The sequence below is a fragment of the Molossus molossus genome, unplaced genomic scaffold (assembly GCF_014108415.1).
Source record: "Molossus molossus isolate mMolMol1 unplaced genomic scaffold, mMolMol1.p scaffold_m16_p_11, whole genome shotgun sequence".
In the NCBI taxonomy this organism is placed as follows: domain Eukaryota; kingdom Metazoa; phylum Chordata; class Mammalia; order Chiroptera; family Molossidae; genus Molossus; species Molossus molossus.
In genome coordinates, this window is record NW_023425346.1 from 75,096,507 (window position 1) to 75,114,038 (window position 17,532).

General features: G+C 36.0%; 1 protein-coding gene across 6 annotated transcripts in view; it reads left to right on the forward strand.

Moving 5' to 3' along the window:
- The window catches only part of OLA1 (Obg like ATPase 1), a 154,538-nt gene that overhangs the window by 48,193 nt on the left and 88,813 nt on the right, over positions 1 to 17,532 (forward strand). For 3 of the 6 annotated variants that reach the window (XM_036254633.1, XM_036254634.1, XM_036254631.1), the window contains one exon: positions 1,983 to 2,142. The exons of 2 other annotated variants lie outside the window; for them this stretch is intronic. In XM_036254633.1, the coding sequence (XP_036110526.1) occupies positions 1,986 to 2,142 (157 nt within the window). In that variant the 5' untranslated portion in view covers positions 1,983 to 1,985. Of the gene's footprint in view, positions 1 to 1,982; positions 2,143 to 17,532 lie in introns of those variants that run through there. One more of the 6 variants, XM_036254637.1, reaches the window with a different exon arrangement.

The following is a 17,532-nucleotide window of genomic DNA, read 5'->3' on the forward strand; positions in this document are numbered from 1 at the left end:
TGTCTTTACTCCATTGTGTGCTCTTGCCTCCTTTGTCAAATATTAATTGAGCATATTGTCTTGGGTCCATTTCTGGGTTTTCTGTTCTGTTCCTCTGGTCTATATGGAGATAGGTTTCCATTAGCTGACTTTTCATCAGAAAGTATGGGAGCCCAAAGACAGTGGAATTACCTTTTTAAAATGCTGAATGGAGAAAAACCCCCCAAAAAATCAAAAACCTCCAGCTTTGAGAAATATATACTGTACCCAATGAAAATATCTTTCAAAAAAAGAAGAGAAATAGTTTTTCTTAGACAAAGAAAAACTAAGCATTCATTGCCAACAGACCTACTCTATAAGAAGTGTTAAAGCAAGTTCTTTAGGCAGAAAGAATATGATCTACATAAAGCTGATCTATACAAAGACCACTGGAAACGGGAAAAAGTAATTTCTTATTTTTATTTTCTCTGAATCAAAGGTCAGCAAACTTTTTATATAAAGGACTAAGTAGTAAATATTTTAAACTTTTGAGAGCTATATAGTCTTTTGCTTCTATTCAGTGCTGCCATTGTAATGTGAAATATGGAAATGGCCGTGTTCCAATAAAACTTTCAAAAATAGGGCATTGGGATAGATTTGGCCCATGAGCTATAACTGGTGCATCTCTGCTCTAAAAGATAACTGTATAAAGCAAAAATAGTAGTAGTCTATTTTATAACGTATAATGTATTTATAGTGTAATTACCTATGTGTTTATTTTTTTTAATTTTTTTTATTATTTTTTTTTATCCTCACCCGAGGACATTTTTCCATTTTTTGTTCAGGTAGAGTGGGAGGGAGAGAGAGGAACAGAGAGAGAGAGAGAGAGAGAAACATCGATGTGAAAGGAACACATCGAGTGGCTGCCACTCGCACAACGGACCAGGTCCGGGGACAAACTGCAACCGAGGTACGCGCCCTTAGCGGGAACCGAACCCGGGTCTCTCAGGACCGCAGGCCGACGCTCTAACCGCTGAGCCAAACCGGCCAGGGCAAATTACCTATGTGTTTATAGTGTAGTTTATAGAACATACCAACTTTGAATTCTTGAAATTTTTTGCTTTGATCCTATGGACATCTGACTAGTTAGCATGGAACCAGGCTGGATTTTCCTTCTTTAGTTGCATTTGACTGTAGCCTACTAGTTGGGAAGAAAAGAGGAAAAAAATTGGATCAGAGAATATCCCCATGTTCCTCTGAAATTCCTTATTTTTTCTATTGGTCATCTTGATATGGAAATCAAAGTTAAATTTCCTCTCCCTGGAGACATGAACATTTTTGGTAGTATTTCTTTTTTTTAAATTTTTTAATTGATTTTTGAGAGAGAGAGAGAGAAATGTTGATGTGAGAGAGCTACATCAATTGGCTGCCTCCTGCACTCCCCACACTGGGGATCTAGCCTGCAACCCCGGGCATGTGCCCTGACTGGGAACTGAACCAGGACCTCTCAGTCCATGGGACGAGTTCCCTCCACTGAGCCACACCGGCCGGGCCATTTCTGGTAGTATTAGTGGGAAGATTTACTGAGTACTATTTATTGAGTCCCATTTGGGGTCAGGACTGTGCTAGGTCTTTCATGTGAATCATATTTAATCTTTCGAACAATCCTAAGAAAAGTGCTACTATTATCTACATTTTACAGATGAGGAAAACTGAGACTTAGAGTTTGACTTACCTAACATGCAACTTGTAAGTGGTAGTATCCAGATCAAAACCATTTTTTCCTTTTTTGGGGGGGGCAGTCCTCTTATACATCACAGTGCTACCAGTTCTTTTTTCTCTACATCAATGAAAAGCTTCGTTAACATTAAATAGAGGCATATAATAGCTGTTTGGTGTACCTAAGAGGAACTATAGAAAGATAAGGACCATTAATCGGCTATATGATGTAATTATAATTTCAGGTTGGGAGTCTCTTCCCCAACCTAGATCATATGCCTCTCACCCTGTTTTCTCTGTTCTAGTGCATGCTTCCTAAATATCTGAAGAAACCCTTAAAGACTGGACTCTCCTGGTCTCAGTTCCAGCTCACTGTTGCACAGATGATGATTAGATTATCAAGTCTGACTGCCACTGGCCAGTTTATTCTGACAGTGATGTACTTTCTGCTAACCTATAATCTTGGTATGCCGAAGCATTATAACTAATTCCTCCCTCAGAACTGATGACGGTTAAATAAACTTGTTTAGATTTTCCTGAGAATAAGTTATGTGCAGATGTAATAGTCATGTTGGCAAAGATTAATGTTTTTTCTTTTTGTTGAAGTGGTATCCCAGTTTATTAGAGATGTCAGAGTATTCTTTAATGGTATCTTTAGAGCTTTGTTATAGACAATAAAAGGTTTTAATTTTAAAAATAAAATACGTGGTATATTTGATGGTAATACTAAGAAAAATAAAGTAGGCAAAGAGGATTGTAAGTGTTGGGGTGCAATTTTGAACACACAAGGAGAAACTTCACTGAAAAGTTAACATTTGAGTCAAGAACTGAAGGAGGTGAGGGATCAAATCATGTAAATATTTGGACATAGAGGCAACAGCAGATGCAAGGGACCTGAAGCCGAGTGGGGCCTGGTGTTTTTGAGTTCTTTCATCCTACATCCACCTGTATCATAAACTCTACCTTCCCTCTTAGTGTAAAAGGTGAATTGTTCCTGCCACGGCCAACCCCTTCACTTGCACATTAAAGTTGCTTCCCTCTCACATAGGACTGTGATCTTGCTGTAATGCCCTCTCATTTCTGTATCATGTTTCCTCTCTATTGATTTGTTCTCATGACCATGCACACATGATGTAATGACCCCCTTCAGCTACTGCTGCTTTTCTCTGTTCTCCTTCACAACGAAATTGAAAAGTTGTTTATACTATCTTCACTTTTTCATATTCCATTCCTTTTTGTTTTAACCTACTCCAATGAGTCTTCACCACCAAAAGAACATTTAAGAATGCTCATTGTCTAGGTCACCAGTGACCTCTATGTTGTCAGTTGCTCCCTTTTCATCATTCTTTCTGGTTCAGTATGAGCCAATTATCTCTTTCTTGTTTATTATCAATTTCTCCTTACTAGGATATAAGTTCTGTGACAGTGTCACATGGGTGTTTCTCAGTATTTGTTGAATGAGTGGGTGAGTGATGTCACAAACCTCCTTGTCCATACCTTATATGCACCATTGTTCGCTTGCCTGACTTTTTTTTTCTTAGGCTAAATTTATAAAAGTAGAAATTACTGAGTCAAAGGGTGTACACATGTTAAAGGCTTTTGTTACTAGTTAGTAAGCTGCCTCCTTAGCCAAAACATGCTGTTATTATTTGTGGGGTTGTGTGTGTGTGTGTGTGTGTTTTGACTTATCTTTATTCTTGAATATATTACAAATGTCCCCCCTTTTCCCCCCACTGACCCCTCTCCTCCCCAACCCTGCTTTACTTATGCCTTTCCCACACTGTTGTCAATGTCCATTGGTTGTGCATATATGCATAGAAGTTCCTTGGTTTATCACATCCTGCCCTCCCTCCCCCTTCCCTTTGAGGTTCATTAGTCTAACAACCAATTTGTACTTCTTAATTTATCTTTTCACCCCTCCCCCCCAACCCCTGCCCATCTGGCAACCAACAAGAAGTTCTCTATGAGTCTCTTTCTGTTCTGCTTGCTCATTTTGTTTGTAGATTCAATTGTTGATAGATATGTATTCATTGCCATTTTATTGTTCATATTTTTGTTGTTCTCCTTCAAGAAGACCCTTCAACATTTCATATAATACTGGTTTGGTGGTGATGAACTCCTTTAGCTTTTTCTTGTCTGGGAAACTCTTTATATGGCCATCGATTCTAAATGATAGCTTTGCAGGATAGAGTAATCTTGGTTGTAGGTTCTTGCTTTTCATCACCTTGAATATCTCTTGCCATTCCTTTCTGGCCTGCAAAGTTTCTTTTGAGAAATCAGCTGACAGTCTTATAGGAGCTCCTTTGTAGGTAACAAACTGCTTTTCTCTTGCTGCTTTTAAGATTCTCTCTTTGTCTTTAACCTTTGGCATTTTGATGATGATGTGTCTTGGTGTGGACTTCTTTGGGTTCATCTTGTTTGGGACTCTCTGTGCTTCTTGGACTTGTATGTCTGTTTCCTTCACCAAGTTAGGGAAATTTTCTGTCACTATTGTTTCAAATAGGTTTTCAGTTTCTTGTTCTCTCTCTTCTCCTTCTGGCACCCCTGTGATGTGAATGTTGGTATGCTTGAAGTTGTCCCAGAGGCTTCTTACACTATCCTCATTTTTTGGGATTCTTTTTTTGTTGTTGTTCCGATTGGGTGTTTTTTGCTTCCTTATATTCCAAATTAATGGTTTGCTTCTTGGCTTTACCCACTCTACTATTGATTCCCTGTAAATTATTCTTTATTTCAGTTGGTGCATCCTTCGTTTCTGACTGGTCCTTTTTTATGTTGTTGATGTCCTAAGTTCCTTGAAGGTCTCACTAAGTCCCTTGAATGTCTCACCGGTTCCTTGAGCAACCTCTGAACTCTACATCTGATGAATTGCTTATCTCCATTTTGTAAATCAGATTTTGTACATACTTGTTCTCATCTATCTGGGAAGCAGAAGCAGGTAGCAGGGATCTAGTTCACTGGTAAACGGGCTCATTCACACACTCCAGGAAATTGTGGCAAAGCAGACCTAATCCTCCAAGTGCATAGGAAAATCTTCCCCGGGGTACTCAATATTTGTTTATTTTTAAGGCTTTAGCATTTATGCGAATACCTTTTAAATACTTTTAGCATTTTAGATTTGTATCTTTTCCCAGATTGCCAGGATCAAATTATGTATTCCACAATTCTAGTGTTAACTTGCAATTTTATACTTTAATATTCATTCAAGGCTAGATACTCTAATGGAAAAGAGTGCTCCGGAAGTTTTGTGTTCACGGAGTATTGGAGACTTAGAATCATGGAAGAAGTATTACTGTCTTTAGAAAAGAGGTTTTAGCCATTATACTACATCCTGCTGTCCTATCTGAGGAATAACACATTTAGTAGAGGTGTTTTCTTTTAGATTGCTGCCCTAGTCAGAGGTCAAGTACTGTGGTAACTACACTGTTGCTATATTAAAGAAACAGAGCATTAACACACATGCCATATTTGTATTCTGATTATATGGCTGAATTTCTGATGCTGGACTTAAAACTGAGGAGTCTGGTTTTACTTACATGTTCCCAGTATTTTACAATAAAAATGTAGGCATAGTTATTGATAAAAAATAAAAATGGACACATTTGCCCTGGCCAGTCTGGCTCACTTGTTTGAGCATCATCCCATGCACCGAGAGGTTGCTGGTTTGATTCATGGTCAAGGCACATGCCTGGGTTGCTGGCTTGATTCTCAGTAGGGGTCGTGCAGGAGGCAGCTGATTGATGTTTTGTTCTCACATTAATGTTTCTCTTTCTCCTTTCCTCTCCCTCTAAAAATCAGTAAAAATCTTTATTTTTTAATGGACACATTTATAATTATAATAATCTCATATGACTTATCTTTACAGCAAAGTATATTTTATTATGGACTCTTTAGATTTTTCTTTATTGAGAGAACTGTTTCTGCTGTTGTTAATTAGCTAGTAACTGCTGTCTTCAGTGTTCTTCGATTAAAGTATGTTGCTTTTTTATATGTTATAAAATAAACTTACGTTTACCCTAGTCTGCTAAACTCAGTAGTTGTATATTAGCTTATTGTTAGGAACAGGTTTCTTGTACATTTTGAAAGGGAAGGGGGAGATAAAAGTAAAAAATATATTTTCTCTTTTATTAAGCTCTCAGTAAATTAATCTTTTTTCATTTCCTATTGTCACTGACAACTAAAAAGTAAGTTTAGATAAAAGTCCAGAATGTTTCAGGAACATGGAGTTTTTTAATTATAGCCATCACTACTACCTAATAATTGATAAACATTTAATTTATTGAGTACCTGCAATTTTAGATGTAAAGACCTAAGGGCTGGCTTAGTCAAATGCATAATATATCTGTCCTTTAAAAGTTCACAGTTAAATGGAAGGATTAAGACAAATGATGGAATTCAGAATTCAGAATTGGACTTTATATTCCATGGGGCATGTCGTTTTAGGAAGTTTATTATAATGTTACTGCCAATAGAAATGTCTGTATAACCTTTATTGTTGTCAGGCCATCCCATATAAGCTTCTGTCTGTTTTATAGATAATTGAGCAAACATATTTATAGGCTTCATAATCATTGATAGTGAAGAATTTTTAGGTATTCCTAAATTAAGATAGGTGCCCCTGGAAGAGACTTATAGGCCAACAGAGATACATATCTGAATATTCAGCATGTGGGCTTGGAATATGTAATAAACTGAACTCAGATTTTATGAAAGTGCTCATGCAAACTTTTGAGAAGTTACTGTTTAAACTTTGATGTATTGTAATAATAGTCAGCATTTTTTCACTTTGATGTCAAGTTATAGCCATTAAATTGCACTTTGATAATTCCCTTGGTTATGTTTTAGCCCTCTGGACAGGAGTAAAATAAACTACTGTTAAATAACAAAATTTCAACCAACTAAAATTTAAAGGTCTAATTGGCGTTATTAAACCTTTCATGAATCGGGCAGCATCTCAACTAGCAAATAAAAAGGAGCTCCACCAAACTATAGAAAAGGAAGTGCTTTTAAAGGTGGAAAAGGGGCAGGAAAAAAAGTTATTAGCAAAGAATGTATGTTTCTGGCAAGGTTGCCCTCCTAAAGGGAACAGAAGGGGCCTGTTGGGCAGATTATCTCTCTAGCCCTGACCAGGTAATTCCATGTTGGCTGGTTAAGGTTATACTCCTGGGAAGCGGAAACTGCAATTGGATTAAGTGTTAAAGCGTAGTTTGCTAATGTGGGGCCTAGCACAAGTGACTCTATTTTGGGAGTTGTCTCTTTTTTTAACACCATTTACAGTTAAAAATAGAAAGTACATGAATAATATATATGTGTGTGTGTGTGTGTGTATAATTTTCTTCTTATTCTTTTAATTTAAACAATATTCTTGGTTTAAATTTAAGTTATATAACTCACATGGTAAACTAAATGAATCCAAAATAAGGCAAGTAAAGCTTAATGTTACAGCTTCTTTCTTATTCTACTCTTCTATACTTCCTGGTGGAAGTGGAAATTTTGAAAGTAAAGGGATATTTCCTAGAAGGAAAGTTCAGTGTTGCTGTCTTTGAAATCATTGTTAAATTGCTTATTTTTCCTTTAAAATTTGTACTAGTTTTCAGAAGTCAGTAGTTTATCTAGTTTGTACAGTTTTGGGGAACTGATTCTACAGTATGAAATAATTTTGCTATCCTCTCTTTTTGTGATTAGATATTTAAACCAGGCTAAAGCTTAGGTTAAAGATATTAGGCAGAAAATAAAATATATATGTATTTGATTGGAAATATACTTATTTTATAGGTTCATGTAAAGACAATTTAAATTAGCTGGCATAATTTATGCAGAAAGTAGTAACAGTTTGAGCATATAAAGTGTGTGTATGTCTGTGTCTCTGTAATTTTGTGTTAAGGAAGTAGAGTATTAAAATTTTTTTTGCTTATAAAATGAGTAAATTTAGATCTTACTTTTTCCGAAGCACTGAGGCTTTGTAACTGCTATTTGTTTGTAGTGTTCCTTTGTGGAAGGAGGTGGGTTCATAAATTAAAATTGGCTTAGTTCAACAGTCATTAACTATATGAAGATACTAGGTGGTCTCATTTAGAAAACCATGTATATTTCCATGTTCTATTTTATATTTGAGGTTATGCCAAAATAGTTAATATTTACGTTCTGATATTTTAAAAAATTATCATCTGCTTTGAATTGATTTAGTGATTGATAGATTGTAGTTGTCTTGTACCAGTGTTTAGTTTATTCTTAAAGTTACTTTAGCTCTTCATTGGGAACTGTGCTTTGATTTGATTAGTAATATGCCACTAAACATCTGTAAGAAATACTGAAATAAATACCTATATTTGGTTTATATGTATAATTCTTAAAATTATTTAATGAATTATTACACATATTTCAATTTTCAAGTATGAAAGGGTTTTGATAAAAACTTCTTATGTGTATTTATTAGCAGTTTGAAATGTACAGCATTTTTATGTGGTTAAATCCAATATTTTAAAGAAAGAGGGTTAGTATATTTTGAAACCATTAGAGAATTAGTTGAGTTGGGGAAAAGTCGATCACTTTTTATAAATTAAGATTTTTGTTTAAGGTCTGCCTTTCCCTCTTAATTAGTATTAATTTCCCAAGGAATTGTTATTTTCTGATTAAGCATGTCAGGGTTTGCCCAAAATTTAAGCGATCCAAATGTTCTTGATTTTATTAAACTGTCTGATTTTATCAAAAGTCTATTGCCATTTGCTTACGGTTCTGGCTTTTGCAAGCAGAGAATAATAGTGCACTTAAATTTGATTTATGCTGACTTTTAAGAAACATATTTGTTCCAAGCAGTCTAAGAAGCACAGAGATCCATGTCAATATTCAGAATTCATATTTTCTTTTAACAGACGGTTGTGATAAAATGGTACATGGTGTGTTTTCATTGCCTGTTGAAAGACTTTCATGCAGTTAAAATAAGCATTTTGATGGTGGTTGAATTAAGAGTTTTTGTCAGTCTCTTCTCATCATGGATGATTAGACTAAAACGTCTGCTTGTCTTGACTTGAGATCACCACAGCTTCAGATAACATGCTTTGTGATTGAAGGTCGAAATATTTTGAATTCTAATAGGCTGCCAGATGAATTGCTTGAAATAGACTGTAAAATTTCAAGGCTTCCTTTTCCATCTGCTGTGAAAAGAACCATTGGGAATGGTTGAGCTTGATGATCATAGAATTACTGGATGGTGATTCTAAAACCCTCAAAGGGAAGTTGCTATGGAGATCTAGTTCCAAACTGTGAAATGATTCACCTTTGAAAGGCTGCAGGGTCTGAGAAGCTGAACACATCATTGTTCAGGTGGTCATTGGTTAGGAAATTGCTGGTGCCTGTGTAATCAGCACTCCTGTGGTAGTTAACGATCTAAAAAGGTTTGTTCTGAATGATGTGGGACAACAGCAATGTGCATAAGATGGCTTCTCTCAATCATGGTTTGCTCAGCCTAGTGCTTGTAAAAATACAGTGAACTAAATAATACAGAAATTAACTGCTTCATTGAGGAAATCTTTTGAAAAACAAAATACTGCATTGATGAGTTTGACATAGAAAACAAAGTGGTTCCTTTTGAAAATAAAGTTGTTGCAAAAACATTCTTTGTTTTCATACACCCCCCCCCCCCTTTGTGATAAGAAGCTCTTTATCTCTCTAGGTCTAGGGCCTTATCTTGGTGAAATATTCAGTTTTTAATATATTAAGTACTGTGTCTTAAGGAGTTTAGAAAAGCTCCAAAATCACAGCCAAGGGAATCTAGGAAAGTTGCTAAATCATTAGGAATAGTAGCATGCTGCTCCCCCCCCCCCCCCCCCCCAGCAAACTGTACCCTTCAGATTTTCATTATTCATTATTTATGACGGTAGATATTTTAAATTGATATTTGTTACAGTTTTTCTTCTGCTATTTTAACTAACTAAAATTATTAACACCTTTCAGTTTTTTCCTCTAGAAACCTGAGACCAGAATAATTTTTGAAAGTCAAAATGAATTGATGGCAAATCATTTGATGGCTGTTCTCCCATATTAAGATTTGAAAATAGGTGAAAGTCAATCTTAGTTAATTTCCTAAAACCCTACAATGTTGAGCTTCAGTAATCAAGTGTGAAACCTTATCACAGATAATTTTAAATATAAATTTTTTTAGATATGAACTTTTCCCCAAACATTATTGAGCTATAATTTACATGCAGTAATGTCATCCATTTTTAAGATGAATTTTCTTTATAATTATATATCTACTATCACAATCAATAAATACTGTTTGTTTTTTAATTTTTTTTTCTTTATTGATTTTTAGAGAGAGAAACATCCATGAGAGAGAACATCAGTTGGTCGCCTCCTACATGCCCTGGGGATCGGGCCCACAACCTGGGCATGTGCCCTGACTGGGAATCGAACTGGTGACCTCTTGGTACATGAGCCGACGCTCAACCACTGAGCCACACCAGCTGGGCTATTTGTTTTTTATGTTTTCATTGTTTTTTTTAGAGAGTGAGAAAAAGGGAGAGAAAGGAAACAGTGTGAGAGAGAAACATCAGTTGGCTGCCTCTTGCATGATATCAAGTCTGCAACCCTGGGCATGTGCCCTGACCCTGACCAGGAGTTGAACTGGGACTTCTCAGTCTATAGGACAACGCTTAATCCACTGAGTCACACCGGCAGGGCAATAAATACAATGTTTGTTTTTTTAAATGATTTTTCATTATTGATTTTTTTAGAGAGAGAGGAAAGGAGAGGGAGAGAGAGCTAGAAACATTGATGAAAAAGAACATTGATTGGCCACCTCCTGAATCCCCCCACTGGGCATCAGGCCTACAACCTGGGTATGTGCCCTGACCGGCAATTGAACCAGTGACCTCTTGGTGCATGAGTTGATGCTCAACCACTGAACCACCCCAGCTGGGCTAAATACAATGTTTTAATTATCCTAAAATGCTTCCTCATATCTCTTGCTGTTAATCCCCTCCCGCAACCTGGTCTTCTGGCAACCGCTAACCTGTTTGCTATCATTTATAGCTTTGTCAGTTTTAGAATTTCATAGAGTATCATGTGGTATGTAGTCTTTTGTGTTCAACTTTTTTATTTTTTATTTTTTTAAAAATCTTTATTGTTGTATGTATTATAGATGGTCCTCATTTTTCCCCCATTGACCCCCGCCTCCCCTGTCCTGCCCCCCTCCCACCTTTTCCCATACTATTGTCTGTGTCCATTGGTTATGCATATAAGTTCTTTGGTTTATTTCTTTCTAGCCCCCAACCCCTTTCCCTTTGAGGTTTATCAGTCTAGCAATGAATTTGTACTTCTTAATCCCTCCACGTTTTTCACCCATTCCCCCAACCCCCTCCCATCTGGCAACCAACAAAATGTTCTCTGTATCTATGAGAATGTTTCTGTTCTGCCTGTTCATTTTGTTTGTAGATTCCATTGTCGATAGATATGTATTCATTGCCATTTTGTTTGTTCATATATTTTATCTTTTTCTTCAAAAAGAACCTTCATCATTTCATATAATAACAGTTTGGTGGTGATGAACTCCTTTAACTTTTTCTTGTCTGGGAAACTCTTTATCTGGCCATCGATTCTAAATGACAGCTTTTCAGGATAGAGTAATCTTGGTTGTAGATTCTTGCTTTTCATCACTCTGAATATTTCTTGCCACTCCCTTCTGGCCTGCAAAGTTTCTTTTGAGAAATCAGCTGACAGCCTTATGGGAACTCCCTTGTAGGTAACTAACTACTTTTCTCTGCTGCTTTTAAGATTCTCTCTTTGTTGTGAACCTTTTGCACTTTGATGATGATGTGTTTGGTGTGGACCTCTTTGGGTTCATCTTGTTTGGGACTCTCTGTGCTTCCTGGACTTGTATGTCTGTTTCCTTCACCAAGTTAAGAAAGTTTTCTGCCATTATTGTTTCAAACAAGTTTTCAATTTCTTGTTCTCTCTCTTCTCCTTCCAGCACCCCCAAGATGCGAATGTTGGCGCACTTGAAGTTGTCCCAGAGGCTCCTTACACTATCTCATTTTTTTTTATTCCTTTTTCTTTTTGCTGTTCTGATTGGGCGTTTTTTGCTTCCTTATATTCCAAATTAATGGTTTGCTTCTTGGATTTACATACTCTACTATTGAATCTGTGTAAATTATTCTTTATTCCAGTTAAAGCCTCCTTTGTTTCTAACTGTGCATCCATCATTTCTGACAGGTCCTTTTTAATGCTCTTGAGGCCCTCACTAAGTTCACTGAGCATCCTTATAAGCAGTATTTTGAACTCAGCATCTGTTAGGTTGCTTATCTCCATTTCGCTTAGTTCTTTTCTTGGGGTTTTGTTCTGTTCTTTCATTTGGGACCTGTTTCTTTGTCTCCTCATTTTGGCTGCCTCCCTGTGTTTGTTTCTGTGTATTACTTAACGAGTGGTATGGGGTTAGCTGAGACCAGATGCTGATGGTTTGAAAGAATTTAGGAAAAACCTGAAGCAGGATCCAAGACAGGCCAATCCTATGGTGAAGCAAGTGGCAACAGCTTGGGTGGGTCTGAAAGTTGGGTGGGGTGGGGCAGGGCCTCACGGAATCACCAGGGCGGGGCAAACAGTATGAGCCAGGTTGCTGGAGTCCCAGATATGGCCACTGTCTGACGCCCCAGGGAAGGGCTCACCAAAGGAACAAAGGTCTCTGACAGCACGTCTGTCCCGGAGAAAGCCCCCTCCCCAGCCCTCGCCCCAGTGCCAAACAGCTCAGTTCTTCCCTGTATGTCTCTGGCGCCCGGGAGCTGCCTCCCTTCTAAGCTTAGAGGGAGAGAGTCCGATAAGTTCGTGCGCGGGCCCTTTAAGGAGCTGCCTGGGGCTCCAGCCGCTTCAGCCTCCCTGAGCCTCAATTCTTGCTGGTTTTTCCAGCCAGAAGTGATGGGGATTCTCTTCCTGGCACTTGAACCCTGAGCGGGGCACCTGGTGTGGGACGGGGACCCCCTCAGTCCTCAGGAAGGACCTTCCCAGCCAAGGTGTCCTCCTGGTTTTTATTTGCCACACTCGGGTGTGGGACCAGCCCATCTGCCTCTACCCCTCCTACCAGTCTCGATGTGGCTGCTGCTTTTATTCTGTAGTTGTAGATCTTCCATTCAGCTCGATTTCAGGCGGTTTTGAATGAAGGTTGTTCTGTAGTTTAGTTGTAACTTTGATGTGGTTGTGGGAGGACGCGATACTGCGTTTACCTACCCACCATCTTGACCGGAAGTCTCTTCAACTTTTTTTTTTAACCTGGCATAATGTTTTTGAGATTCATCCATATTGTGTGTATTAATATTTTGTCCTTTTTTGTTGCCTTGTAGCCTTTAATAGTATGGATTTATTACAATCTGTTTATTCATTTATTGATGGACATTTGAATTTCAGGTTTTCAGTTTTACTTATGAATAGTTGTGTACTAGTCTTTGTGTGAATATGTTTCTTTCTTTCATTCTTTTCAAAATTTTTTTTATAAATACCTAGAAGTGGGATTGCTGAAGTATTTGATAAGTGTGTGTGTGGGTTTAGCTCTATGAGACACTGCCATATACTGTTGTCCAAAATGGCTGTACTATTTTGTTTTCTCACCAGCAATATGTAAGTTCCAGGTACTCCACATCATCTCCAACACTTGATATTGTCAGTCATTTAAACTTTAGATATTCTAGTGGGTTTTTTATGTGGCTTTAATTTCTATTTTCCAGATGATTAGTGATGAGCATCTTATTATGTGCTATATATCTTCTTTGGTGAAGTATCTATTTAACTCTTTTGCCTATACTTAATTGAATTATTTGACTTTTTTTGAGCTAAAAGGATTCTTTGTATATTCTGGATACAAGTTTTTTTTAAATCAAATATATGTTATGTGAGCCCTAGCCAATGTGACTTAGTTTATTGGAGCATTGTCCCATATGCCAAAAGGTAGCAGGTTCGATTCTGGGCCAGGCATATATCCAGGTTGTGGGTTTGAGTCCCACAGTTGTGTCTCTCCAGAGGTTCTAAGTCCTCTTTGGTGTCTGCAGGTCTAATAGAGTGATAGTTCTCTTTAGTCTTCCTAGCCTCCCAATAAAAGGTTTTGAGATTACTTGGACCATGCTTAATTCTTGACCACTCACTGTGGGCAGATGGAATTATTTAACCTGAAACTACTTAAACCTTAAGAAATAATTGGGAGGGGAATGGGATTTGAAGAGGATCTAGATGGGCAGAAGGGAGCTAACAAAAATGTGTACATTCCAGTGTCAAACTTGAATATTATTTGCAATTCTGTTCATTTGGAGTGAAGAGAAAAATGCCTGTTAAATTTTACATTTAAAAATTGGGAGGAACCTATTTACTTTGATGCTTTATTGAGAAACATCATCTTTTCATGGAAATACCTCATAATATTGGTTTAAAAAACACCCCATTGTTATGAGTTAAAGCAGTATAATTCTGATGAAATTTTATAATTAGAGTCATAATAAAAATGTTTCATCTTCATTAAATATGTGGTGAAGTTTATTGTTCATGAAAGTGAACCTGATCTGTTACTTTGTGGGATTATTAGGCATAAAGCAGAATAATATTAAAGCCTCCTCATAGTGCTCTGTATTCGTTAGTGCAAATTTTAAGCGTGTCTTACATGGAAAAAAAAAAGGCATAGTTTAAATCTAAAACTTTATTAAATCTATGTTTTAAAGGTTTTATATTGTACTGTTTATTTTTAAAGTCTTTGTTTATTTGGTTAAATGAAGTTCTGTTCTCCAAATGAAAATCTTTTTTATTCTAAGTTAGAAGTCTTCTAGTATCTAAATTTTTGATAAGCTTTCTAGGTAGGCATCCATACTCTTGTTTAGATGCAATGATTTACTTCATATGTGTTATTGCTATAATCGATCATCAACTTCTGTTGGTCTTTTCTAGAAGTACTTCCTTCATTTCCTACTTCATTCTATTTCTATTACTGTGTCTTAGTTCAGACTCTTATGTATTATCACTGGCCTTAGTCATACTTCCTTGAAGGGGCTCTCTATCTGCTGATCAGTGTAACCCTGGGATTACCTGAGTCAGACACATTTTGTTTAAAATACTGAATTCTAAGTAGTACCCTAGTGATCCTGAATCATGGAGAGGGCTAGGAATCATCTGCACCCTGGGAGATTTTTGAAAATGACTGTTCTAGTCTTTTTTTCCTAGTTTCTTTCTTCAAGAGTAGTGGTTCTCAACCATTCTTATGTCCCATACTGACTGTGTCCAAGCATTTGGGTCCCATACTATAGAGAGGAGGGGGGGAATGTCTGTTTTTCACAAAGTAGAAAATAATTGTGTGCATTCTGTTAAATTTCCTACTTAAGTTTTTATTAACATTGCAATTTACTTAGAAGTATATATTTTTGTTAAGGTTTTAAAATATGCACAAATAAAAATCTACCAGTAGCTGAATATTATAATGAATATTACATTTTGTAATATGCTGACTCTGAAACACAAAGATAATGGATACATAAGGATTCAGTTATTAGGTAAGAAGCAGTACCTTCATATCCTGGTATGAGGCAGGGAAAGGGGACCTAGGGTATTGAGATACTGCTAATATTTCAGAGGACCACATCTTTGGCATATCACTTTTACTGGTGATATATAGACATTGAGAAATTAAATGTGTCACTGCTTGTTAGTCATTGCACTTGATTATGTTTCTACCTCTTGTAAAACATTCATATCTTCCTTGGGAATTCCATTTTCTGGCTGCTACTCGTGGCTTTTCACCATCAAGCATTAGTATATTTTTCAGTGCTCTCTTTTCTGTTCTAAATGTTCCTCAGATGGATTTGTTTTTTGTGCTCTGAATGTACCTTATGCATTTCACTCTTGTCTTTGCTGTACCTCTAGTTAAGTGTTATTCTCTAGCTAAGTGTTATTCTCTAAGGTCAATATCCTCTGGGTCTTTACTCCCTTTTCCTCTCCTTTTGCCCCTTCTTTCCTGTCTTTGAAATTCAGAGCTTTCTTTTTTAGGTACTATTTCATATAGCCATGATTTAGTTACACGTGCTTGTCTTATTTTTCCAACTAGACTATAAGCTCCTTGAAGTTGTGGGCCATATTATATAATTTTGTCTTTCCCCAGATACTGAAATATACTTTCTACATTGCATTCAATAAAAGAAGGATGTCAGTTTTATTGCTAGAATTTTTTTTTTTAGCTTTAGAGTAAGCTGGTTTAAATTGTGGTCTAGCCAAATTTCTTATACTATTTTGTTTTCTTGCCTAAGAGAATATGCAAGGTGCAAATGGATATGTTTTTATTGTCTTTATCCAAATCTGGTGGTCAAGCGGTAAGATTTTAGGTAAATGAAAATAAAATTCTTGTATTTTAATGTTTTACATTAATGCTAGGACTCTATTTTCTGTATATTAGTCATATATATATCACTATGACATATATAAAAGGCATATATATATATACACAAAACAGTCATGTTTACATTTTTAATTTGCTTTTACTATAACTTCAGTGTTACATTATCTCCAGTATTATTAATACTTTTATTGAGGGTTAAAACTTAGTAGCAAAATAATTTATGATGTGTATACTATTGTGTTTGATATAGTTGGATGAATTCTTATAGGTAAAAAAGTATATGATGGAAAGGAAATCTTATTTAAGAAATGAACTGTACTATTTAAAATAGAAACCTGAGAGCTCTTTTTAACATTGCAGCTGAGTTAAACAAATACTCTTTCCACCATAACTAAGAAGTGCATGTAGTTAAAAATACATTTATACATATTATTATTTTTTTTAAAAAAAACCTAGTTAACTTTAAAATATGTAAGTTTTCTTGTCGTTTAGGGTTCTGTGAAGCTGATCATCAAGAGGGTTGCAAATCATTGGTGGTTTCTATTTTCAGATTTCCACATCCCGGAGTAATTTGCTTTAATTTCACCCAATTTAACCTATACTTCACACCATCACCATTCAGCTTTAATAGCTATGTTCTATGCATAAGAAAAGCAGATAAATGTCCACAATTAGGCTGCAAATGATTACAACTAGTTAGGGCTTTATGAAGACAAAACTTAAAGGACTATGGCGCCAAACAAAGCCACAAAAGACGGCTGAAAATGCTGTCTGCAGAAGTCAAGTCTACCATGGCATTTGATTTATCACTTTTGTAGTTGATTTTACTTATTTTAATATGTTGGCAGGTGTGCCTACTCTGAGAAATATTCATCTTTAAAGAATATTAGTTCTCTGTTGTTAATGTATTTTTACTTTTTATTTGCTTTCTTAAATTTCAGCATAGTTAACCAGATTGAATATTTTTTTTAAATTATTTAAATGGTAGCATATTTGTTTGGAAATTAAGCATAGTTGATTTGGACTGTACCAGCATTTATATACCTTCTCATTGCCTTTGTGGAATTAAGACTTCTCTAAAATGTTTGTCTGTGTCAAATGGTCCCATCAGATATTTGATGGAAGTATAATTTTACAATTCTGTATGGAATTTTATTTCTAGATGGGTCTTAGCATGAAAAATATATGCCCATAGAGTATTACTTATGTAAAGTATATGCTCACTTGTAAAAGATTCTGAAATTGTCTTAATCCTACTTATATGTGTGTTATATTTTTCTTTTCATACGTAAGTTTTTGTTGATGGTTAGTGACAGCATTATTTTAATAAATAAAGAGTTTGGTTATATTTTAAAGTTTTCAAAAAGCCAAACTTTTCATTTAAAAGCATGTCTTCCTCCTATTAAATAAAATTTGTCCTTTTTGTTCATGTATTTTCATGTTTAACAAATTATAAGATTGGATCTCATCTCCAAGGTTTCGACATACATCCTTTCTTATTTTTT